Here is a 26304-nt window from a genome sequence, read left to right on the forward strand (position 1 = left end):
CTTGACAATTGCCCTGCTCATCTTCCTACTGACTTGCTGAAAGCTAAAGATGGGAAAATATGGCAATGTTTTTACTCAAGAACACCACATCTTTGATCCAACTAAGGAGTTATTTGGGCATTTAAAGATTATTATCGACGAGAGCTACCGAATGCTAACGTTAACTCAGAATTACAAGTAACAGAATTTCTTAAAACTCTCACTAAAAATTGTTATATACAGTGCTGGAACAGCATGGAGTAATGTAAATTCTATTACAGTTAAAAATTGTTGGTCGGTATTGTCACAGAGTAATACAGAAGACATTGAAACAGGAAATGTTCATATTTTTACTGATGAACATGCACTGGAATTGTCAAATTCAACCGGGCAAGAATTATCTGTAAGTGATCTCACTCAATGGGTTCAAGAAGACAAACACCTGTTGTCCATTACATGACCGATGAAGAAATTGTAAACTCTGTTTTACAACCTAACAATAATTTGTCAGAAGGTGTTGCAGAGGTTGCTGTTACAGAGAAGTCTACACCCTCCATAAAAGATGTTCTGGAAAATATAAAAACATCCATATTTAACATGGATGGAGTAACTAAGTGATAGTTATGATCGTCATTTATTGGATTTACAAAGTCTAGTCATATATTATGAAGAAGAAACATACAATTGTGAAACAAAAAACAATAACTTCTTATTTAAAAAAATAATTTACATTCAAAGAAAAAATATTGTATTTTCACATTTAACTTGTTTCTATGTAAGTACACATTATACTGTACTGACTTTTTCTATTAAAGCATTATTGCTTGATTATTTTTTTTTTTAATTGATCCTCTTTGTGATTTAAAATTTACTTCTCAAAATAATGCAGTTAGTCTATAACATGGGAGTCATGTAAGTCGTCATCCCCCAATAGCAGGGTATTTTTTTTTTTTTTTTAGTAAAATATATCTAAAAATCTTCTCGGTTAGGCCAAGAACATTGGTGATCGGGTAGTTTTTTTGTTTATCCCGAACAAACAAAACCCTCTTTATATAACAGTATTTTTATATAATTCTTCATACTTTAAAATATTTTTCATCATAGCCATAATCAGTATTGAGAATTTATTTAAAGCTTGTCAGAAGCTTTTGGATACTATTGTTGTAGAAATCAGTACGTGTGTCATTAGTAATCTTGTAACTTAGATTTTACAGTTCATCATTAACATTAAAAATATTGATCACTGGGATTTCCTTAATTTGTGGAAAGAGATGAAAGTTGCTAGGACAGGTCCAAGTCAGTTTTTTAGGAGGTTGATCTAATTGTTTCCATCCAAATGATTTGTTGTAATTTTGTGTAACAGCTTTGTAGGGTGATCAAACATTACTGAACAAAAAAATGCCACACATCAACACTTCTTATTTACTTTCATTCAGGATAGATTGTTGTAATTTCGTCATTATTTCACAATAAACAAAATTTAATGTTAGCTTTTGGGTATGATTTTATGAAAAAATATAAGGTATTCCAAAGCATCTGAGTATGATCTTTCTTGTTGTAGAATTGTTTGGTTGAGTTTGCAAGAAGAGTGTTTTTCTGCTTTAAGAGACCATCCCTCAAGTATTTTGATTCATATGCGATATGCTATGCTCAATCCTTGTCACCTTATCCCTTAGCATTTCATGTTCTTCATCCTGTTAACATATAAAAAATGTAAAATCATTTGAAAGATGTTATTGTGCTTCTTTATATGCATCCAATGTGGACAAATTTTTATGATTCAAATTATATCCAGTGTCCCAGGAGATTTTGGACATCAAAATAAAAAGGATTTATGTGGACAAATACCTTATTTTGCTTCATTTTACCCTCTGTTCGCATTATTTTCTTCAATATGATTTACATCTTAAAATGAATTAGGGTATTTTAATGACAATTTGTTTAAATTTATAAATAAAATTACACTTCTTTGTTTAAATCATTTGATTAACAAACAGCTGGGATATGGCTGAAATTGTTAAACTGGGTTGCAAAAGTTATGCATCTTGATAATTTTGTACTTGTTTTCAGGTAAAAATTAATAATTATAGAAATTATTAATTATTTTAAATCGGTTAGTAAAGAAGTGAAAACAGACACAAACTGTCAGACTGAATAATTGACTGTCATTTATCAAAATTGACACAAGTTAACTGGATTAAGCCTTTACTTTCATTCAGCATAGAATTACATGTACTGGTTGAATCTGATTTGAAGTCCCATGCAATACACAAGTTAGGAAAAGGGTAAATGGTACATAAACAGAAATACAGTTGACAAGTGCCAAAATCAAAAATATGTTGTGGTTATTAGATGACTATTAAATCATTAAATGCAACCGATCTTTAATGTAATACTTTTTTACATAAAGAATGTATACTTTTATAGGTAAGGGACTTCAGCTTAGCCGCAGTCAGTCTGTTTATAAGCTGTATACTACTCTTTTTATTAGACACAAAGTATATGAACACATCATCTAGTACAGCGTTATTTCTTATAAATAGAATGATCAGAATACATTAAATTGATCTATATTGTTGAATTAGAAATATTTTGTTTTGGTGGGACTGAATTTTCCCTTATGTTTATATTTTGTATTTTATATTTGTTGCGGTTTATTTTTTATTTTATTTTACTTGCAATATTAGATTCTAGTCTCAGAGAATTTACTCATTGTGTTTTTTTGCTTGTTGGCTTAATACTAGCTTGACTGAATTTTAATGAAATTATGCAATACTGTTATCTCATTCTTGGTCATCTGCTAGTGTTATGCATAAAGCAATAATTTACTTTGAATTTCTTAGAAGATTCTGCCTCTATCATTCAGATTAGGTTATCTCCCTACTGAACCTACAGTCGCCTGAGAGTCTATAGAAAGAACCATGATTAATCGTGGTTTTAAGAAAAATTAAAATTATATAATTCAATACCTTTTATTTATAAGATATTTTTAATTAAGCCATCTTAGTCAATAATTTCTAGTAATTAATGAAAAAAAATAAATAGAATATAAGGGGAAAGGGGATAAGAACAATAACCTGTGAAATTTATTTCAAAATTTTTTTTTCATAGAAATTCAAAGTTTTTTACAAAAACTAAAAAGATTATCCTCTTTTTGAATTTTATTAAAATTTTAATTTCATTTATTACAGTAGAACCTCCATTAACATGGCTTCCAGTTATCCCTCCACAAGGGATTCAGTTATCTGGGGTCTTCATAACCATAACTATAAAAGAAAAAAACAATATGGAATGCTGTATTAGGCCAAAAAATACCGTATATATTCTTCATAAATGTTACCTTAAACGGCACTCTACTACAGTGGAGTACTTTGATTGCATTGTACAGTACATACTACTATACTACATTAATACAGTAATGCAGTTTAATTTCGTAAACATGAGTAAATACGTGTTATGTTGAATAGACTTGACGGAGCATGAAATTCTAGAATTCTTTACCAGCTTTTCAGGAAAGTTATCCCCATTACCAATATACTGTAATGACTTGGGTACAACACAATGCGCAGGCGTACTGCACATACAATGTACAATGGACCTTGATGGCTGTCCACTCTTTGTGTGTTTGTTTTATCTAGTGCTTCAATCACACCATTTTATATTGGTTTGCTTGCTAAATTGGGGTTTATATTTATAGGTATACGTATACAATTTTGAAATTCTCAAAAATGTCTGGATCAATTTCATTGAAATTTATATATGCTGTAGTAGTGTATCTGAAGGTGTGCATGTGAAAATGTGATGAAGATTGGTTGAGTTGTTCTTGAATTATGCCCAATTTAAGGTTAAAAAAAGTTGAGCGTGGCAAGTTAGAAGCTTACTTTGTTATGATGCTGCAAGTTGGAATGCTGACATTTATTTTTCTGCAGTTAATATTGTTAGCAATATTAAATCAAATTAAAAAAATATTAAAATATTAAAACCAGATTTAATTGACAAAAAGTTGATACTTTTGTGCAGAATTACACAAGAGTTTTTTTATATTGTATATATTTATTATAATAGTTTTGAATGATAAATAACTCAAGTAATAGGTAATTTAGTTTTAATATATATTGATAAATAAATGTAATATATATAAGTAAATTAGTTCAAAGGTAACAATTAATTCTTCATAGCATTAAAGTATTACATATAAATTTTTATGTATTTTTATTTATTTTAAAAAATGCATCTTAACTGTAATATTTCTGTATACATTTTTTTTTTTAGGTTTTAATCAATAAAGATCTTGTTGAGCCAAGGGCAATAGCTGTTTCACCTGAGAAAGGATGGTTATTTTGGTCAGACTGGTTTGAGAAACGACCAAAAATAGAAAGGGCAGCACTTGATGGTTCTGATCGTGTAGTTTTGGTAAAAGAGGGTTTAGTATGGCCTAATGGTATTGCACTAGATTTGGCTGCTAACAAACTGTATTGGTGTGATGCTATGACAGATAAAATTGAGGTGATTATCTTAAGTTAAACATTCTAATTTTAAAATGCATTTTATTAATGAATAATATAAAAAGGTAATTTTACTTATGTACAATAGGAAACTGGTGAAACATTACTGACACATACACATACATATATAGATTTGATAAAAAATTATGATGGTAAAAATTTCTCAGATTTCAAAATGGTGATCTTGTCAGTTCTTTTTTATTAAATTTTATACCTCAATAAAACATTTCTAAATATGTGAATTTGCCAAGGAGGACTATCGTGAGTCTGGCCAACCAGATATCCTCCAGTTTGATTTCATATAACAGAAATCAAAGAAGGCATTAGTGAGTGTTCAGAGATCTAAAAATGAAAAGGAACTTTTATATTGCTGCCCAAGAACTTTGGAAAAGGCAGTTGGATCCATAATTCATCACACTAAAATTCATATTGACATCGGGGCAGATATTTTGAGTGTTAAGTTAATTAAATCATATGTTATATAACTTAAATATAATCTATTTTTCATTTATTTATATACATAGTTACAACAGGCTTACACCCTCTAACCATTAATAGATGAATGATAATAAATTTTGTAGCATGTGAAAAATCGATCACTGACAGGGATTTGAACCCAGGAACTCTGGATGAAAGGCCAAGAGACTACCACTTCACCACGGAGATCGCCAAAATGAGGATGATATGTATGAATGTAAATGAAGTGTAGTCTTCTACAGTCTCAGGTCGACCAATCCTGTGGTGTGTGGTTAATTGAAACCCAATCACTAAAGAACACCAGTATCCATGATCTAGTATTCAAATCCATATAAAAGTAAATGCCTTTACTAGAATTTGAACCTTAGAACTCATGACTTAGAAATCAGCTGATTTGCGATGACGAGTTAACCACTAGACCAGCCCGATGGACTAAGGGAAGAAATCGGGGCAAAATCATGCACACTGTAAATTGAGAACAATGTTTCCAGATCTTTGTTTGTATGAACCTTTTACATTACTTTGTTAAAGAGAAATAAGTCTATAAAGTATGACTGAAACTTCCTCAAACATGAAAACTATTACTGTGTTATACAATCTTTCAGTTTTTAATAGTAATTGTCACTTGGAAAGAAATGTAGTGTTTAGATTGTAGTGTATTAACAGATAATTTTATTTAATTAATTTTTTATAGGTTATAAATATGGATGGTACTGATAGAAGAGAAGTAGTTAATGAAAATCTACCTCATGCATTTGGTTTAACGTTACTAGGCGATTCATTATATTGGACTGATTGGCAGAGACGAAGTATTGATAAGGTGGACAAAAATACTGGTAATTATTTTTTTTTATTTTAATATTTTAAAGAAAATTTGATAAGCAGTTTATTAATATCTTATTCCGTCAAATCAACTATAATTTTAAGTAGACATTTTGTGTTTGGTTGTCGATAAGTTTTGAAAAATGAATGATTTTATTTTGTCTTAAATTTGTGATAGGCTAATTGTTCCTTGTATTTAAAATCTTTGATTTAAAATTTACAATTACTAAAAATAAATATGTAAAAATAAGAACATTTAGTTTGAATAAGAAATTGAAAAAGTACTTTTTTTTTAATATATCTTTAAATAAGTTTCAATTAAGAAAAGGAAGAAGCTGACCAAAAAAAAATCAGTTTCTTAGCTTTTTCTATTTCTTTATTCTCACTGTTTCCTGAATTTAAGACAGGTTATGTGGTCTACTGTTTTACGGTCAAATTAAAAGTGATTTTTAAATTTGTTTTGGGTAGCTAATCTTATTTTAATATTTATTACAAGATTTTTACAAAATTTATTTAAAGAATAACAGCTACTTCGGTACACAATATCTTCCTCATATGTTATGTACAGAATATGTAACATTACAATTGTTACAGTACGGTATTCAGTATGTAACATCTGAAGAAGAAGGTACTATGTACTGAAATAGCTGTCATTTTTTTAAATAGATTTTATGAAAATCAAAAAGCTATTTTATTTTTATTTTATTTATTTTTTTTAAGCGAATGACAGTTACATGAATAAAAAAAATGAGTTTTATCTCATAAAATATATTATGGTAAAATTCTTTGGAACTGACAAAATTACCGAAGTAGAAAGTAAGAAATTGGGTTTATAATGCTACACTAAAATGTTAATTTAATTAAATATCTTGTATACTAGTTTTTAAATTTTTTTCAGATATAGCCAGAACAGTGAAGCGATGACATTTTTGGAACGCTGGTTACAGTACATAGTGCTACAGACTTAAATAAATATTACCATTATTATTGGTATGATGATTCATTAACATTTATGGAGGAAATATATAACAAAAATTATTGTTTGTTGTTTTGTAGTGTTTGATGAAATGCGTGAATCTTATGGGATGATTATTTATGAATATATTACTTATCAAAGTTTATAAAGCGCAAGCATATAAAGTGCAAAAGTTCTACCTGATATCTGAAGTAATCTTGACACTGCTAAAATAGTACATCGGGAGAGATAATATATTGTGACAGGATGTTGGATAACAAAGAAGTCAGCTGCCAGTTCAGCAATCAGTTTCCATCCTTTGTATTAACTGAGCTTTCTAAATTTTGATGAGTAATTTGTTGTAGATAAATCAAATTATTATGTTTAATTTTTTATAAATTTTCAGGTAATGACAGAGAACTAATATTAGATCAGTTGCCAAATGTTATGGGAATTAAAGCTGTTGGAAAAAATATGGGCAAAGGTTGGAATCCTTGCAAAGACAACAATGGAGGTTGTTCACATTTGTGCTTAAATAAACCTCATAATAAATATATATGTGCTTGTCAAATGGGTATGTATTGAAATACTAGATTTTTTTTTGTTTGTTTATGTTCAGACAATTCCATTAACGTTTTTACTGATGCTGTCAAAATACATTGCATGTGATTTGCAATGTTGACATTTATTCATTTAAGATAGTATATCATATTTGCTAAACACTTGCCACCGAGGTTGTTTATTAGTTTAACCCCCTATTATTTTATTATTGTATACAATAATACCCCTTATCTTTTATTATTATATTAAATACTCAACTGCCTTTACAGTTGATAATTTAAATTTTTCCAGCACATGTTTTACACTTATTCATTTTTCAGCCTGTATATTTCTTGTTTTAAGCTCTAGTTATATTAAAATATTGTAATTATTTAGTTATACATGTAGTTTATGATGATTGTCATCTTTCATCTTGAGTAAGGTCATATTATATACTGTGATGAGTTTTTTTTAAATATCATGTCTTGGTTATCAATATGGATTCTTAATGAAGAAATTGATGATTTTTCTTTTGTAATTCTAGTGGAATATTTTAATTTAGTAAATCTGGAAGTTTAAACTGTTAAATTTCTTGTTTAACTTATTTTTGTTTACATTTTGTAATTATTAGTTATATATATTTTTATCACAGAGTAGGAGCATTAGATTCAAAATATAACTATAAGGGCACAATTTTCCTGTCGATCTAACGAGGTGGAAAGGTCCCTAAGCTTGCCTCAATTAACATACTAAACATTGAGACCCACACTCTCATTTTGCTTCGTCACCAATTTTAAGACATCTGAATGGATCTAGTATAATGGCCCATTCTATATCAATATAAATGTGTCGTAGTTCCTTTTTTCAGTTGATATTAGTTAAATATTGAACTATTGAAAAATGTTGCAAACAAAAGTTGTAGAATGGAAAGTTTTACACAATATACTTTCAGTAATATTTTTATAAGATCATAAATAAATGTGAGAATGATGCGTTACATCAAAAACAAAAAAAACCTTTTTATCTTAAATTAAATTTTTTCAAATTCCTAAAAATAATGAGATCGAAAGTTAACAATCAATAAAGTACATATTTCTGGATATCTTTACCAAGTTTAACATAAAATCTCTACAAACATTTATTTATATTGCTGTTTTCACTGTTTGGTGTAAACTAACCCATTTTACTAACGGTATACTCGACAAAAATCAGTCAAAAAATTAAAATTTACGTAAAACATCTAAAAGTAATTATTTTCCCTTCTATTGCTATTACTTAATATTTAATATTGTAAAATTTTAGTAAGTTGTGATTGGTTTTTTAGTCCCAAACTATGTTTTTTGAAAGATATGATTTAAAAATTAATAATATTTAAAAAACGACAGTATATTTTGCTACAAAACTTATTACATTCATAAGTAATCACCTTGAAAATATCTTTGCATAGTTGTTTTTTTGGGTTTGACTTTATTTTCAAGCCTTCGATAAACAAATTTGAAAATACTTCAACCTGACAACATTGTACTATAATATGTTACTATTAAATGTAGAAAATTCTTTTGCTTTACCAAATCCTTTTAAATTTACCAAAAGTTGTTCATTTAGGTATCATTTATCGATGGCATTTTGATTTTTTGCATTATCTGATCTAGATGATTATTTGATCTAGATCAAAAGATATATAGGTGTTTGTTTATTATGTACACGTGTAGAAACAGTGACACCTGCTACTTCATATCTCTCCGCATAGGCAGTATATAGAGCGCTACTTTATTCCACTAGCTCATTTATTTGTAATCTGATTGTAATGTGTCTACTTTTTATGTAGAATTTTCTGCTCTACATTTTTAACAAGAATGACTTTTTTCTGTAAAATCAATATTTAACCTACAGCCAAAATAGAGAAAAAAAAACTTGGTTCTTAAATTTTATTTTGTTTATAAACAAATGTTGGAATGGTAGTGAGGTTTTCGACTTTTAGTATGTTAATTGAGGCATGCTTAGGGACCTTTTTTCCACCTGGTCTGATTGACAGGAAAATTTTGCCTCTACATTCATGTTTTGAATATAACGCTCCAATTCTATAAGGAATAAAACGTTCAATTTTAGTTGGTACCTTTAGGTTTAAACTGATAAGTAAATGTTATAAACTACTAATATTTTATTTTAGGTCATGAGCTATCTTCAGATGAAAAAACTTGCGTAATTCCAGAAGCATTTTTATTATTTGCTAGAAAAGAAAATATTGGACGTATTAGTATAGAAAATGCTCACAATGATGCTATTATTCCTGTCACTGGTATTAAGGATGCAAGGTAATAAGGTCAACATTTACTAAGTTTTTCATTAGAATTGATATGCTCAGCAATAATGTGTAGTTCTTTATTTAGTACGTTAAACAACTAACTCCTACAATCTGATGGTTCTGCAACATCAAAATATTTCAGTATTTTGAAATAAAAGAGCTAGTGGTTTTTAGTAATGATTCCTGAAAGTTAAAACCATTTGATGCAGTTACTGTTTGGGTGGTTAACTGATTGTGATATTTTGTGGCTAATGATCCTAAGAATTGGTTACTTGAAAAGAAAAGAAAAATTATTTTAATGACAAAGTGTTTATTTTTATTTTTTAGTTTTTGTCTCTAGTTGAATAACTTTTAAAAACTATTCATTAAATATTCATCTAAAAAATTTCTGTTCTGCAGTTTACCTTTTATCTCCGTGGAAAAAATTTTGATGTGTTTTAAATTAAATTCTATTTTGAATCAATTCAGTTATTTTATTTGTAATGGCAATTAAAAAATTAATTAATTAAAAAAATAAAAAACAAAAATAGGGAAATCTATTTTTCATAATTTACCTACATATTAACTTCTTTACCAATGACTTCTTTATGTAATTGTCTCACATTCAGACATTTACCATATAAAAGGATACAGTAATATATTATGGTAAAATTGGGTTTTGCAGTTTCTAGTTGGAGAAATCTGTTGTTAGGTACTCGGCCAGTTATTAATTTCTTCCATAAACTCATTAATTTCAAAATTCTGGTTAGCCGACTAAACCTTCTTGGTGATGAGATTGTAGTCACTGAATTAAAAGTCTGAGCTGTAGGATAAGTAATAAATATCTCCCGCTTGAACTGTTCAAGTAAAACCTTTATATGATCAGCTGAGTGGGATTGTGCATTGTCAAAATGAAGAACAACACCATTTTTGGTCCTCGTCATTTTGATTCACTTTTAAAACTTCATCATTTCAGAATAAATTTCTGATGTTATATTCTTTCCACGAAAGTTTTATGTTTATACATTCTTTCAACAAAAGTTAATGACAAACATTAGCAATAATTTTTCATTTAAGTAATGCCTACTTTTTTTTTTTGGGCTTGCTCTCTCTTAGAAATTTTGTTTCAATATTTCACATTGACTTTATATATTTCACTCATAATAGCATTATTACCATGAATATAGTATAATTTTGTATGTATATTGTTAGTAATGTATCCACCAACTTGGAAAAAACAGATCATTCCCATATACCTCACAGTCAACAGGACTGATAGACCGGTTCCATGTTTTGTCGATGTCTACTTCACTTTTTGAAGATATTTGAGTGGCAGGTAGATGTCTAATGAGGTTATAGTGTGCTGGTGGCTATTGTGTGTTGCTATGGCAGTCAACTTATTATTTTTTTTTGCCAGTCAGCAGTCAATTGTAAAGTAGGTTTCATATTATTATAAGATGTGACTCTAATAAGGTGATTTTAAAAGTTGTATCTTATAAAGTGATAAGATATTGAATATTTCTAAAATAATTATTTAATTTCTTTTTTTTGTCGCAGAATCATATTTTATTTTTTTTATGTAAAAATTTATTTTATTTAAATATTAATTTTTTTACATTCATGCAATAGCTAATCTGTAGGTTCAATATAAATGAAATAAATTAATTTTGGTTTTCAATTTATGTTCTAGTGCTCTTGATTTTGATATAATGGATGGCAGAATATATTGGACTGATGTTAAAATGAAAACTATCACAAGGGCATATATTAATGGTTCACAAATGGAACGGATCGTTGAATTTGGATTGGATTCACCAGAAGGTATTTTATTTATTTTAAAATTCTTATTTATTAGTAAAAATTATGTAAAATTAAAAAAAAGAAAAATGCTTTATTGAACAACTTGAAAGGGGAAAATGAATAAGCTGAAGTCAAGTCAGTTTTGTAATACAATATCTTAATTACATCTTTTAGATCATTAATTTTCAAAAGGCTTGAATGATGTAATTTTTGTATCTTGTATATAAATACATCATTGAGTTTTGTTTTAGTATAATACTGGAGAGTTTCTTCAGTTGTGTTTACAGTGTTTGTAAATTATTGAGGGAGTTTTAATAATGTTTGATTTGTTTTACACAGTAAAACTTTCAAAACATTTAATGCAATTAATGTTGAAATGCTATAAAAGAAATTCCTTTTCAAAAGAATTAAAAAAAAAAAAAATGGTTTCACTGTAGGTTTTTTCATCATATTTACTGCTAAAATCATGTATCAAATGTCCAACTTTTGATTAATATTTGAAATTTACAGTTACTGTAACATTGCATTCATATTAACAGCTAAGCATGTGAGTTATTTATATAATCTGAAGCTGTGTTTAGACTTTTCCAGTGTCCTGTATATGAAAATCAGAAAAGTATTCTTACAGATAAATATATTGTTGACGTGGAGAATTCTCTGCTACTAAAATATAAAAAACTACATATTTGATTAAAACTAATGAAAATAGTGAATAGTATTTCTCAACCAATGATGAATCGACCTGGAATATTTAACCTCTTGACCACTGTCATTGTTATTTTATAGGTTATATCAAACCACTTCGAAGAGTTTCAAATACATTATTGGATGCAATCCAATGGTAAAATAAGTCGTGTTTTCACATTAATGGAACCACTTTAAAAAACGTTGATTTTTGTTCAGATGACCCAATATGAAGGGTTAATTTCAAAGTTCTATGAACCAAATTTATGTCGCTAATGTATTATGTTTTATGTTTCAAATTTATTTGACTTTATATTTTTACTTTAAAGTAAGGAACACATCTAGAAATAAATTAGAACCAGGAAGACTGTTGGAAGTTAACAAATTCATTGAAAAAAGTTTTTTTATTTCAATATAAATAATTTTTGTTTGCGATTCTGAAGAACAGGAACTAACTACAGTTTTCAACATTTCATAGTGTACGGTTTGTTCATACGCTGCATAAATTTTGTAATAGTTTGTTATTATTGTTTTGGATTATTCAAACATGCTGCTTTTGTAGTTAACTGAATTTACATAATATTAATTATTTATTTATGTTAGTAATTATATCTCCTTAATATTATTACTGTTAATGATGAATTAATATGATAATAATATTAAATGATAATGATAATGACAACGATGATGATCCTTAAATTGGTTAAACGATTGAATATATATATATATATATATATATATATATATATATATATATATATATTTATTCTTCATTATATAATTTTTTTTCTGTAAATATTATTTAAAGATTTTATAAAAATAATAGATATTCTATATTGCTTATAAAGTGATATATGTTGTACCATTTTAAAACTTTGACTTACTTGTTAAGTAATTAAGTCTTATTAATGTACTTGATACTTTATACTTTAGGTTTGGCTGTTGACTGGGTAGCACATAATATTTATTGGGCAGATACAGCCAGCCGTCGTATTGAAGTTGCTCGATTAGATGGAAGTTCTCGGAAGGTTCTCATTTGGTCTAGCATACAAGAACCGCATAGTTTGGCACTAGATCCCCAACAAGGGTTAGTATTTCAACATTCAGTTGCTGTTTTTTCTGATAACTACTTGGTTAGTTAAGTTGTTGATAATTTTTTTTTATAACTGTTAAGTTTCATCGGTTTCAACAACTTCATGATGTATTTTAGCTATCTTTACTTAAATTATCAGTTGGTTTGTAATTTTGTTTATATTGTAGATGTAATAAGTTTTATAATGAACAAATTAACAATTTTATTTTTAATTTTGTAGATATTTGTTTTGGACGGACTGGGGTGGCCAAGGCAGCTTAGAACGATCTGCCATGAATGGATCCAACAGAACAGTACTTATTCCACGTCTTGGTCATGCAAATAGTTTAACAATTGATTATGTTCAACGTCGATTTTATTGGGCACAGTTACAAGGCTCTGGTGCTATTGAAGCTTCTGATATGGATGGAAAAAGGCGCATTCAGTTACTTTCAAAAGAGGTTGGACGTCCTTTTGCACTAACACAATATCAGGTCTGTTTCATTTATTAATTTGCTTGTCATTTATCATATGTTTTATACTTTCTTAGTAATAATATTTTGTTGACCTATTAAATGTACATTCATTTTTTTTTTTGTTCGGACTGTGTTGAAAGTGTAGATTTAATTGAGGGAACAGTATGTAGTTTTTTCTCTGTTTATGAAATTAATTTTTTGCCTATCTTCTAGATTGCATTTGCAAATTCAAGAGTTGTAGGCAACCTACAATCTTTTCAAAAGTGACACTAATCACTCTTGAAAGTTGCATAGTCAAGCTAAAGAGAAACAAGATCTGACAAGATGCATTCTTGGAGAATAAAGAGTGAAATTATTCCCCTTTACTTACTTTCCTAGTAGTCTATTAAATTTATGTCATTCTTTTTCTTATACAGAACAATATATACTGGACAGATTGGAGTGGTGGTTGGATAGAACGAGCGGATAAGGTGACTGGTGGAAATCGTACAAAAGTACATGAGAGATTAGATAAAATTACAGATCTCCTTGTTTTCCATGCATCGCGTCAACTAGGCTGGAATCAGTGTGCAGTTAATAATGGTGGCTGTAGTCATCTTTGCCTAGCATTACCGGAACGTCTTTCCATTAAATCAACACCATCCAATACCACAGATAATGCTACTACTGCTGTTTCTCCTACTCCTTCATCACGCCAATTGAATTCATATCACTGCGGTTGTCCAACACATTATACTTTAAATAATAAAAGTTGTAGCGGTAAGAAAATTTTAATTTATCATTATGTTAAAATAAAGCACTTCATAATTTATGGTAAAATTATTCTCTTGTCACATTTGTTTTATTTTAAATGTATTGTTTGTATTATTTAAATGTATTAAAATTAATTAATTAAATTAAATTTAAATTAATTAATTAAATGTATTAAATGTAGTATTTAAATGTATTATGTATTATTTGAAATTGGTATATTATTATTATTATTATTATTAAATTATAATAAAATTTTTTCAATGAATTAATAATTATTAATTCATTTTTACTTTTTTTTAGGTAAAATAATGACTGCAATGGTCAGAAAATTAGTAATTTTCTGACTGCTCTATATATGAAATATATTGCACATTTTTCAGAAATTATTTACATTATCTGAGGAAAAGTTATAGAATAATTTTTTTGATAGAAAATTATTTTTATTATAATAATATCCGATTAAAATTTTTTGTATTTTTTACCTTAATGACTTTGTAAGAGTTCCCCTTACTATTCAATATTTGGGACATTGCAATCGAATGCTTATTTTCATTTTTATAAGAGACTACTCTGTATTTATTGTAACTGTACATAATTATAATAGTGGAATAATCTACTACTGTAGTTAAACAAGTGTGCTGTGGGTTTTTAATTTTAATAGAAGTTCATTATTTTAGGATTAGCTTTTAAGAATTGATCACACTCTGATTTTCTGACAAATGATGGCAGTATTCATAAATGAATTCTAAATTCTCTGTTATTTTTTAATAACAAGTTCTGTTTTTCCCTTTATTATGGTATTTGTGATTGTCATTTAAGAAGATACACTTATTTTTTGGTATATGTATTGGTAAAATATGATTAATGCCTTTCATATTATTTATACTGTTGGTGTAATATTGGAATGACATAATAAACCATTTTTTATAACAATAAATTAAGAAAATTAAAAATAATACTGATCAAAAATATTGTAGGAATTAAATCCTTATATTATGAAGCAGCTTCTCATTACACCTGAAAGATTTCTTTCTTGAAGGATATAAAGTTGTGAATAAAAATGAAAGGATGTAAAGTAAGGATATGATGTTAATGGCTAAAGCTAATAACTTTAGTTGCTGTACATCATCTGTAAATGCTAGGTGTATTTTCAATGCTTGCCATTAGCATTTTGTGGCAAATGAAAATGGCAGTTGATAAAAAAAACAATACAATAACAAAAGACTACACGCCATTAGTTTTTTAAGCAAATTGTTGAATTCTTTGGTCACCAGTAATGATTATGTGTGGTTGTAGATATAGTTCTGGTTTAATGATTTTACTTTATATTAATCTGAGTAGACTTTTATCATCAGTTCTTTCCATATTTTCTCTTTTTTTTTAATTAAATTGCAGAAAAAAACTTGTGAAACCTATATAAAATGAGGTTTACAGTTATGTGAAAAGAAAAAAAGAAAAACCCTACCCGATCTGATTTTAAAAGAAAATTGAACCTGAAATATAGATGTACAGAAAAACTGATCTGTTAAATGTATTTGATGCAAATGTTGACAGACTTTTCTATCTATTCATCTCTTTAAATTACTAACATATCCCTACCACATATATGTGTATTATATGTAAATACACCTTTGAAGTTGTACATTATTCTGAAATGTTTTGTTTAATTTATTGGTTTTGCTAATACAAAATTAAGTTAAATTGCAATATTTCATTATTTAACTAAACATTTTTAATTTGTTTATATTTCAATTTTGATTATTTATCTTTATATTAATTAATAATTAATATGCAATATAAATTTATTAATTATGTAGTGCTAGTTTGAAACTATTTGCTTTGATTTCTGACTTTAATTTTATTTTGATTCTGAATGTATTTATTTAAAAAAATAAAGTAGCTTATTCATTTTATTGTAGTAATTAATAATGGTGGCTGTTTTTTAATAATTTAATTTAAATTAATAATTTTTTTTTTAAATTTACTGTTTTAGTAAATTGAACGATTTAATGATTTTCAAACATATTCTTTATTTGCATAATTTGTGCTTAAATGTAAGTGCTGATTTGTGTTTGAAGACATTTAATATTAAATTAATTTTTTTATATTTAAATTTTATCTTACTATTTTATTCAGTCATCTTTTAATGTAATGATCAGATGTTTGTAAACAAGATCTCAAATACAATCCTAAACATTTTCTATGTTCTGAAAAGAAATAGTAATAGGAAAATGTAATACCTACTGTAAATTAATTAAACTAATTAAATAAAATCTCAAAAGATGCTTTTACCTAAAAGTTTTATGAAAAATATTAATAAACAATAAAAGTATAGCTAAGAATTTATGAAGATAAAATGTGAATTAACACTTTCACTGTCAGGCCACTAAACAATCTTTCAGTAGAATGCTGAGCATTTGTTATGTTTTTCAAAAATTAGTAGTTGAATGTCTAGGAAATGTACTCGTATAGCTTTTGTATTACCTTATGAGAAAACTTGTTATTGTTCTTTTAATGCTATAATGCAATAAAGAGTTGCTTGTACGACTTTTATCTTGAATGTTTGTTGAATGTAACCCATTTCACAAGAAAAACAAAAAAGTTGATGGAATGAACATAGTATGTTGAAAGTTTTCATTCTTATTAAAAACAAAAGATCACACCAAACTATCATAATTTTTAATAAAATAATAAGTAATAAAAAAAGGTAGACTTAATAGTTTTTCTTTTGTGTGAAAACTTTTGAAACACGGTTCTTTATACATAAGAATTCCACACTTATTACATCGGTATGAAGTGTCTTTTATGATTGCTTTACTCAACTGTTTCTACTCTTGTCAAAGCAAACACACTTTGTATCATTTGTAAATTCTTTTCTTGTCTGAAGGAACAGCATTATTCTTTTCTGAAAATTTTTCTATCTTGTAGCTGGTTGAGTTGTTTACAACTGCTAGACAGATATGGGAGAATCTTCCAACTGAACAGGCAGATCTGGAATAGCGGTAACTGCGGTGATGAGAGTTTTTTCTGTACTTGATTCTAAAAAATATTGGAATTGACAATACACAGTAGTAAAATGAAATATCTGTTTTCCCTATCGCTTCATTGATTTTTGGTCAAAAGCTCTGTTATACATACACTGATCTAAAAGATCAACTCCTTATTTATTTTTGTTATTACCTACAACACAGGCAGGCTTTGTCATTCCTTTTCTCACTCTGTTACAGTATGTTATCTCAGCTGAGTGTCTTGTACTCAGCATGTAACTTTCTCTTATAACTTAACTCTCTTTACCCTCATATTCTACTAACATGCAACTAACAAATTACCTTTCCTTTAAAAATCTGCTCTACATTTTTTAGTTTTGATTTTTTCAGAGCCCATAGCATTCTTTGCATGATTAACATTACAATATCAATAAGAGCTCTTTTCATTTCTTCAAGCTCTGCTGCAGAGAAGTACTTGAGATTTGTACAAAACGTATTGGTAATAATGTACATCCCGCCCGAGCAAGTTTTTGGTGATTTCACCAATTACATTTTTTTGACCACAGCAAATATAAAAAATTCCATATAAACTTGATATACTTTTATGTCATATCTATTAGGCTTTGTGGCATTTAGTCCTTAAAATAAAGCCTGCTTCTAAATTCACTTTTACCCTCATCAGTGGCAATATTTTCAGCAGGCTAATAAGCTTATTAAAAAACAAAGAGTGCGTTTCTCAATAATGCATTCAGTATTCTGCTTAATGGTAATTCAACAGATTTACCATTGAAAAGAATGTTAGATAAAATGGGTAGAAATCTGTTCTTGTTCATTAGGTTGGGATAAAAGTTGCATGATACCTCTGGATTTGTAGATCAATAATTTTTATATGTGATTTCTTATCAGTATCATATGAATTATCATGGCTAAAACCTTTTTTTTCCCAACAATTACAGCCTTCTATTCAGACATTTTGCAAGCTGCTGCCAGAGACTCGCTTACCTTCAATTTTCATAGGTTTTGAGCAGCATAAATATTTGTTTGGTGTTTGAATATATTGAGGATTTTGTTTTCTCTGAAATATGAGAAAATCACTGATTGAACTATTTTCATCTATCTGAGGAATATCTGTTATTCCACTACCACCAAGATAATCATCATTATTAGGAACTTGAAGAAAGTCAGGCCACCCGTCTTCATCATTGCTTTGATTAACACTAGACCTGCTTATCTCTCTCCTATTTTGTGAAGTGAGAGTTAATTTTTTGCTGTTCCCATAGACATATCAGTAAAATCTCCATCTTCATAGTCTGAAAAAAGTCTTTTGATGAAAATAAAGGCATAAATAAAACTATAAACTAGAATAAAAGTAAATAAAAATTTATAAAAACAGTTCTGTTATAAATCTGCAAAAAACTAAACAAAAAGGAAAATCAATAAGAGTAAAATAATATAAATTGTTATTAGTAAATCTGATCTGTAAACATTCATATTAACCTGAATTATGAGGAAGTACATATCTTGGATATAATCTGGAGCATCAGAATCATAAAAAGTATCACTTTCACTGAAAGGTCTGTTCAATTGTGCAACATCTTCATCAGAAATTCCACATCTTTCCATATTCAGCTGCACGTAAACACAAATTGACCAATTTAAGATAGTGAGGAACAATGAACTACGGTCAATGTCTTGATACCGAGTGTAAATATGGATGCCATCGAATGACATTGGCAATGTAAGTGTTAAAAGGTCAGCATTATGCAAACTTAAATTTTTAAATATTAAAAATTACAAAAATAGAAATATACATCGATTTGAAATTATGTCAATTCTTTTCAATAAAATTTTCATCGATACATTTGACTTCTAAAGTAATTTTTAATAGATAATGGCAAATGCAGACAGTAGGAAAAAAGTAATGAAACAGTATGCTATGGATAGTATAGCATGAGTTATTTCTAAGTTTTTAGACTGCCTGCATTGAAAGGGTTAAACAAACATCTTAATATATTTGTTATTTGTTCATTCGTAAAGTAATGTATTCTGTATTTTTCTGAATTAAACTTAAAAATTTTTTCCTTTCTTGCAGCTCCTTCAATGTTCTTATTATATTCACAACGCAACTCACTCAACCGTCTTCTGTTAGATACAGCTGATTGTCCTGATGTTCCGTTACCAGTTCAAGGACTAAAAAATACAAAAGCTCTTGAATTTGATCCTGTATCACAGTACTTATATTGGGTTTGTATATAGTAATCTAATTATTCTGAATGTTATAGTCAAAGTATAAAGTAGCTATTTTAAATGTTGTTCATATGCAGTTGTTAAAACTTGTGTCAATTAGTGTAGTTGTAGTGTAGGGATGGATCTTCCTTTGCAGAAAACATTTTTCATATATTTTTTTTATAGCTACCAGCTGTGCTGTCATATTTGTAATTATGTCTGTATGTTTCCCAACTGATGCCTCTAAGATGGCATCTTCAGCTTGGGATTCACCAGGAATCACAAAAAGCTTGTTGAACCTGAGGAATTCTGTGCTTGATCAAGAAATTGTGGATTAGATGTGATCATGTGACCCACCAGGTTGGTCTAGTGGTGAACACATCTTCCCAAATCAGCTGATTTGGAAGTTGAGAGTTCCAGCGTTCAAGTCCTAGTAAACTCAGTTATTATTATACGGATTTGAAAACTAGATCGTGGATACCGGTGTTCTTTGGTGGTTGGGTTTCAACTAACCACACATCTCAGTGTGGTTGAACTGAGATTGTACAAGACTACGCTTCGTTTAAACTCGTACATATCTTCCTCATTCATCCTCTGAAGTAATACCTGAACGGTAATTCCCGAGGCTAAACAGGAAAAGAAAGAAAAAAGATGTGACCATATGGGCACATTATTTTAGTACAGAGTGTTCAACTTAAAAGTGGGTCCATCCACTTCTACATGCTTGTCACATGTTTGACCATTTCCTGGCTATTAGTTGTACCCTGTCTGTTTGTTTCTTGGATGGCATTGGTAATATTTAGCTCCAGTTCCTGCAGGGTGCATAAATTGCTCCTATAAACAATTTCTTTAAAGTAACTCCACAAAAAGAGGTCTGGACTAATCAGATCAGGGGATCTTGATGGCCACAATCCTTTAGAAATGATTCTTCTACAGAAAAAATTCTGTAACATCTCCACAGCAGAGCAAACTCTGTAAGTAGCACTGTCCTTTTGCAACCAGCAGTCATACTCGTCCTCTTGCAGTAAGGCTATGAACTATTGGATAATTACTTGACAGCCAGCAGCATCCACCATTTTTTCAAAAAAACAAGACTCCTATTATTTGTTGTCTTGAAACCGTGCATCAAACACCTATTTTTTTGTGGGTGTAGGAGAAATTGAAAAAAATGTGCAGGTTTTCAGTACCCCAGGTCCGATACTGACAATTAACATACCCATTAAGGTGAAACTATACTTTATCTGTGAAAATGACTTCATCTAAAATGCCACTGTTGCCTCTAATAAAGTTCCTGAACCATTGACAGTAGTGGATCCTTTTAGCATAATCAGTATTAGTCAGCTCATGAAAAACCTGCATTTCAATACAGATAACATTTCAGCATTCTTCTCAATACAATTTGGGCTGGACCTAGCAAAATGTTCTTTTCGTGCCTTAGTTTCCACAAAGATTTATGAAGATGTAATTGCAGCTTTAATGTCCTGTATGATCTGTGTCAAGCATGTTTCTAGTTTCTGGCCTAACACTGAATCTGTTACACAAAAATTTTTAACTAATATCTGAATAACACTTTTAACTGGTGTCTCCTTTTCAAATTTCACCCACACAACATGAGATTTCATATCTATATACATTTCCATCATGAATACAAGTTCTTCAACAGTTAACCGCATTTTAACAAACAGCAAGGTTGCAATTATGCAACCTTGTTCAAACACCAATAATAGACACAGACTGGCAATACTTAAATATGCATGCAATAAACAGTCCTCCCCACTCCAGCTCTAGTTGTAACAATATCATCCACATTATTTTACCCATAGCATACCAATATATGCATTTTAACGAAAATATGCAGTTAGTATAAAATGTTGAGTGATGGGGCCTCTTTTAAGTTGAACATTCTGTACAATTGCCACTTCAGTGTTTCAGTGTTTCCCATCGGTCTGGTCTCTTGCACTGAACTGCATCACGTAAATGACACAGAACCTCCAGGTAGTACTGTTTGTTGATAGTTTGGTCTTCTGGTGTGTGTATTCGTACGCATAACTCAGTGGTCATGGAAAAAACAGCATCATTTTCACTTTTTGTCTTACTTGTTTTTTTCTTTGTTCGACCTTGAGGATTATGGTGACTTCCAGTGTACCGACTGAACTTGGTTTCCAGGTTATACTTGTTTGCTCAAGATTCATCATCTTAAGACCAACATATCAATATTAAGGAAGTTAGGATCCCTGTAGGTACACTTTAGCATGTCGTGTGCAACCTGACAGTGAATCCTTCAAGTTGCTGATTAAAATTGAATTCACAGGGCCATCGCTATTCCCAATACCATTTGCAATTTCTCAGATGGTCACCTGACTATTTTCTATTGTAAAACTGTGCATGTCGTTAGTGATATTTGGATTGTGGCTTGTTGATGGCCTACTGATGTACTGGTCACTCTCAACTGTAGTTTGCCCATGTGACCAAATGTTTGGCCATGTAACCATGTCCTGTGTGAAGATTGGCCATTTTGAAAATCACACTGCTTTTTATGTGATCTCAGAATCTTAATCTTAAAAATCTTTTTACTCTGAGGATTACCAAGCTTTTAACAGAATTTAATGTTAATGTCCTTGGTTCAGTGTGTTCTGTTATGCACAAAATAAAAATGCAACAAGCACTTGTTAGATTAATATACACAATAGGCCATACATACACAATATTTTTAAAATACAATGACTGCTCATTATTTTACTTTTGACGTTTAATTGTTAAGAATATTTTTTTTAGTCGATAGTGATTTTTATTTGCTGATCATGACATTTTTTTTTTCTGTTAGATTGAAGGTAGAACACAATCAATCCGCCGTTCATTAGACAATGGTAGTCATGCAGGACTTCTTGTTGGCGGTGGTGGTGGAGTACATCATCAACCCTACGATCTGGCTGTTGATCCATATAGCCGTCTTTTATATTGGAGTTGTGCTATTAGTAATACTGTTAACATAACTAGATTAGAGAATGGCTCAGCTATTGGAATGGTAGTGCGAGGTGGTGATGGCGAAAAGCCTCGCAATATCGCATTACATCCTGAAAAAGGGTTAGTAAGAATGTTATTTTTTCTTAACATAATACTAATTTAATTTCTATATCTTGAAAATCTGTAAAAATATTTTTTATTTGAAATACATTAAGGTAGCCGACTACCAGCCAATTAAAATGAGACAGTTTTTCTTTTTCATACTCAGGCTTTCCTTACTTGATTAAAAGACTTACCTTAAAATTTACTAAAAAAAATTATAATAAATGAAGTTAAATATTATTTTAAGGTTTTTGGTGCCAGAATCCTGGATATAGAACAGCTGGTTTGGCAATATGCTAACTGTCAATTCCAAAGATTATTTGTTCAAGTACTACAGTTAGCATTGTAGATTTAAATTCTTTTAGAAATCTTTAAACCTTTGAAGATGCTTTATAAACAAGCCGTGCTCAATTCTGGGCTGTATCTTAAATTAAAATTTTTCTTTGAATTCCATTCTTCAAAATTAAATTGTTGAAATTGTATTTTTCAGGATTGTTTTTAAAGAAAGGTTTACAATGATGGAAATTAAATTCCATAAAGTTTTCAGCCATTATTGTCAGAATATTTTATAGAATTCTGAATTGAGGATTTTGCACCGAGTAATATCATTTCTTTTTTTGCATAATATTTGTTATACTGAGAGCTTATTTTAAAGTAAAGATGATTTTAATGTAAACTTTTTAATATGAACAAAATATATAATTAAACTTTTTATTGAGGGATTAGCATAGTAGCATTTCATGGGCTTATTAAGATTTTGTTGTTGTACTCCTTTCAACCAGGGTCAATGGCTTCTTCCAATGTGTCATCACTTTTGATTGGCTTGCTGCTTCAAAGTTCCTTCGACTCTTTAATGCACTGAAATCAGGAAATTACTCAAGGCTAAGTCAAGACTGTATAATGAATGATTGTCAATAGACTATCAAATATTTCCAACAAATAACATGTCAGTAGCAGAATCTGAAAGCGCATTTATTATGTTTTAACAAAACATCCTTTATCACTAGTTCTAGTTACTAATTTTAGATAACACATTACAATTTCCAGAGCATTTTACTGTGAAAATCAAGTCCAAATGAAAGATATTAGTTTATTGTTTCTTACTTCATCGGTATGCCCTTCTTCAAGTTATTGGTGATAATTGAAGTTGACCTCAAGTGTCCTTTGTCATACATATTTATTCTACCGTTCAAAAAGACTTATACTATTCACAGTTACCAGTCGCCTAAGAATTTCAGCTCTTCTCGTATTTTGAAAGTCCAAAAAAGTATCGCTTCTCTGATTTAAAGGTTAGTTGAACCTTAATTCATATGTGAATAGCCAAAAGGAAGCGAGGCAAGTGGCTAGAAGTAGAGCCAATAAATATCAATGAACTGTTGAATTTTGATTTGGAGATATCAACTCCGGGAAGAGAAATTAATGAATGGTATTGCTTTCTGAACAGCCCCAATATTGAGGAATTTGTAGTAGAAATCGGTACCTTAGAAATTCAAATGCTGCATATATTTTTGTAGAACATTGTTTAAAATTTTGACGACGAGAAATTTTATCTTTTGAAGTTTTCTTTTTAATTTTTTTAGAATCTATTCTTTTATGAGCAGTTATTAAAAACTGTAAAAAGTAGTCCTGGATAAAACATTACCTATCTTAATTTATTATTTGTTTCTATGTTTTTTCTTGTTTTTTTTGGTTCAATTTTACCATAACAATTTATCATATGCTTTTTATTCTGTTGTTATTTATGTCATTCTGTTTACTTATTACTTTATTCTTTTTAGGTATTTGTTTTGGACTGATGTTGGTTCAAAGCCTAGAGTATTAAGGGCTCGGCTTGATGGTAAGAGACAAATTGTGATCGGTGTAGAATCCATCCCACCTACTGGATTGGCTATTGATCGTAAGGATAATCATGTATTTTGGTCTACTGCTAAAATGATAATAAGAGCTGATCTTACTGGGGAAAATAGGTAATTGTTATTATTTTAACCCTGCTAATTTTTTTTAAGTAGTTGATTTTGTAAAGATTGAATTTTTAAGTCGCTTTTGGATAATTCGATTTTTAAAAGATATAAATTATAAAAGTTCTCACATTAATCGACAAGATTGTACTTTCATTGTCCTTTTAAAATGCCAGTACATTAAAGCTGCAGAAGAAGTAGGAAACACCAAGATTTGTTTTATCGTTTTTCTTTGCCTGTTTGAGACAAAGGCTTATCGACTACTAAATTTCAACTTACAGTGACATTAATACGAATGTTAATGATTTTTGCTACATTAATTACCACCAAAATAAATTCGGTTTAATATGATTACTCCTCTGTCATAAATATATTTTATGTTGGAATGATTGATTCCAAAATTGATCGATTGGTTTCTGTTATTTCTGACAGTTATCTTCTACCTTTTTTAGACTTTTTTCTTGTAAAATTTGTAAAGAAAATGTTTCTTTATATCTTACTTTTACAGTTATTATCCGTTTCAAAAAAGTCCTTAAAACCCCCAAGGCAAATGAAAGATCTTTAAGAGAAAAAGGCTTTTTATTTTTGTTATTAATTAGCCAACATTTTTTATGTTCTTTCTTTTACTATATCTTTTAAATAACCAAATGATTTTTAACGTTTAATTTTCTAGATTTTTGTTAATCCTTTCCCTTTGGTGAGACCTTTCTAGAACCATTATTTTTTTTTTAACTGCACTTTTAATCATTCTAATGGTTTTATTAGATGCAAATTGAAAAAAATAAATTATTGAATAATAAATTGTGAAGCTACCTAGACAGATATGATTTGCTAATGTTTCTTTTTTTCTGTTGCACATTTCTTTGGCTTACTTTTACTTTCTCAGTTTCACTAACAAAATCACTATCATTGGACATCTAAGTAAACTATTTTAATTTTCACAGATATCCTTATTTTCGTTTTCCATTGTACTCTACTACATTCCCTTTCCTGTTATAATGATGCTATATCTTGTTTTGTTGATATTTACTTAAAATATGTATTCTTTTAAAAATATTAAACCAACAGTTAGTCCAACAATTGAGTGTCCAACAATTTGTATAGATCATTTTATTAAATAAATAATACAATGAATGTTATTTATAACATAAATCGATAATATATTTATTATTAGATAAAGAAGTTTTGATACAATGTTTGAGTTTATGTGTTTTATTGGGTAATACAAATAATATTTTACTTTTTTTTTATGATAGACGCACTGTTGTCAACAGTCAAATTGGCCAAGTTGTTGGGATAGCTGTGTTAGGTCAACATGTATATTGGATTGATCGAGATCTGCAAACAATTGAACGAGCTAATAAGGATACTGGACTTGGTCGTGAAATAATAATATCAAGAATTGCTCACTTAACTGATTTAATTTCTGTTAATATTCAGGTATTTTATTATTATTAATAGCGGTAGTAGTTGTAGCAATGAACTGTATTTTTATAGTGTAACTTTATTTTATGTTTCAAGGTCTTGCTGTCAGATATACAGTTTATTGTATTTTGGGTGTGTACTAGATATATATGTAAAGAAAGACACTTAAAAGTTATCCCAAGAAATATTTTTCAATATTTTAATTTATTTACTTGTTCTGAGTATACCTAAAACCTGAAAAAGAACTGTTTAGTAAATGTTGGTTGATATAGAACCTTGTGAATTAGTTTTATTT

At 29.0% G+C, this 26304-nt stretch overlaps 1 protein-coding gene across 1 annotated transcript in view; it reads left to right on the plus strand.

Moving 5' to 3' along the window:
• Positions 1 to 26304, plus strand: part of arr (low-density lipoprotein receptor-related protein 6) — a 174783-nt gene that overhangs the window by 136174 nt on the left and 12305 nt on the right. Inside the window, exons 10-21 of the mRNA XM_075357774.1 lie at positions 4252 to 4485; positions 5656 to 5797; positions 7145 to 7312; positions 9449 to 9593; positions 11253 to 11383; positions 12980 to 13133; positions 13360 to 13612; positions 14011 to 14353; positions 19427 to 19578; positions 22385 to 22644; positions 24405 to 24593; positions 25841 to 26024. Of these exons, the coding sequence (XP_075213889.1) occupies positions 4252 to 4485; positions 5656 to 5797; positions 7145 to 7312; positions 9449 to 9593; positions 11253 to 11383; positions 12980 to 13133; positions 13360 to 13612; positions 14011 to 14353; positions 19427 to 19578; positions 22385 to 22644; positions 24405 to 24593; positions 25841 to 26024 (2355 nt within the window). The remainder of the gene's footprint in view (positions 1 to 4251; positions 4486 to 5655; positions 5798 to 7144; positions 7313 to 9448; positions 9594 to 11252; positions 11384 to 12979; positions 13134 to 13359; positions 13613 to 14010; positions 14354 to 19426; positions 19579 to 22384; positions 22645 to 24404; positions 24594 to 25840; positions 26025 to 26304) is intronic.

This window comes from Lycorma delicatula, chromosome 2, assembly GCF_047948215.1.
Source record: "Lycorma delicatula isolate Av1 chromosome 2, ASM4794821v1, whole genome shotgun sequence".
NCBI lineage: Eukaryota > Metazoa > Arthropoda > Insecta > Hemiptera > Fulgoridae > Lycorma > Lycorma delicatula.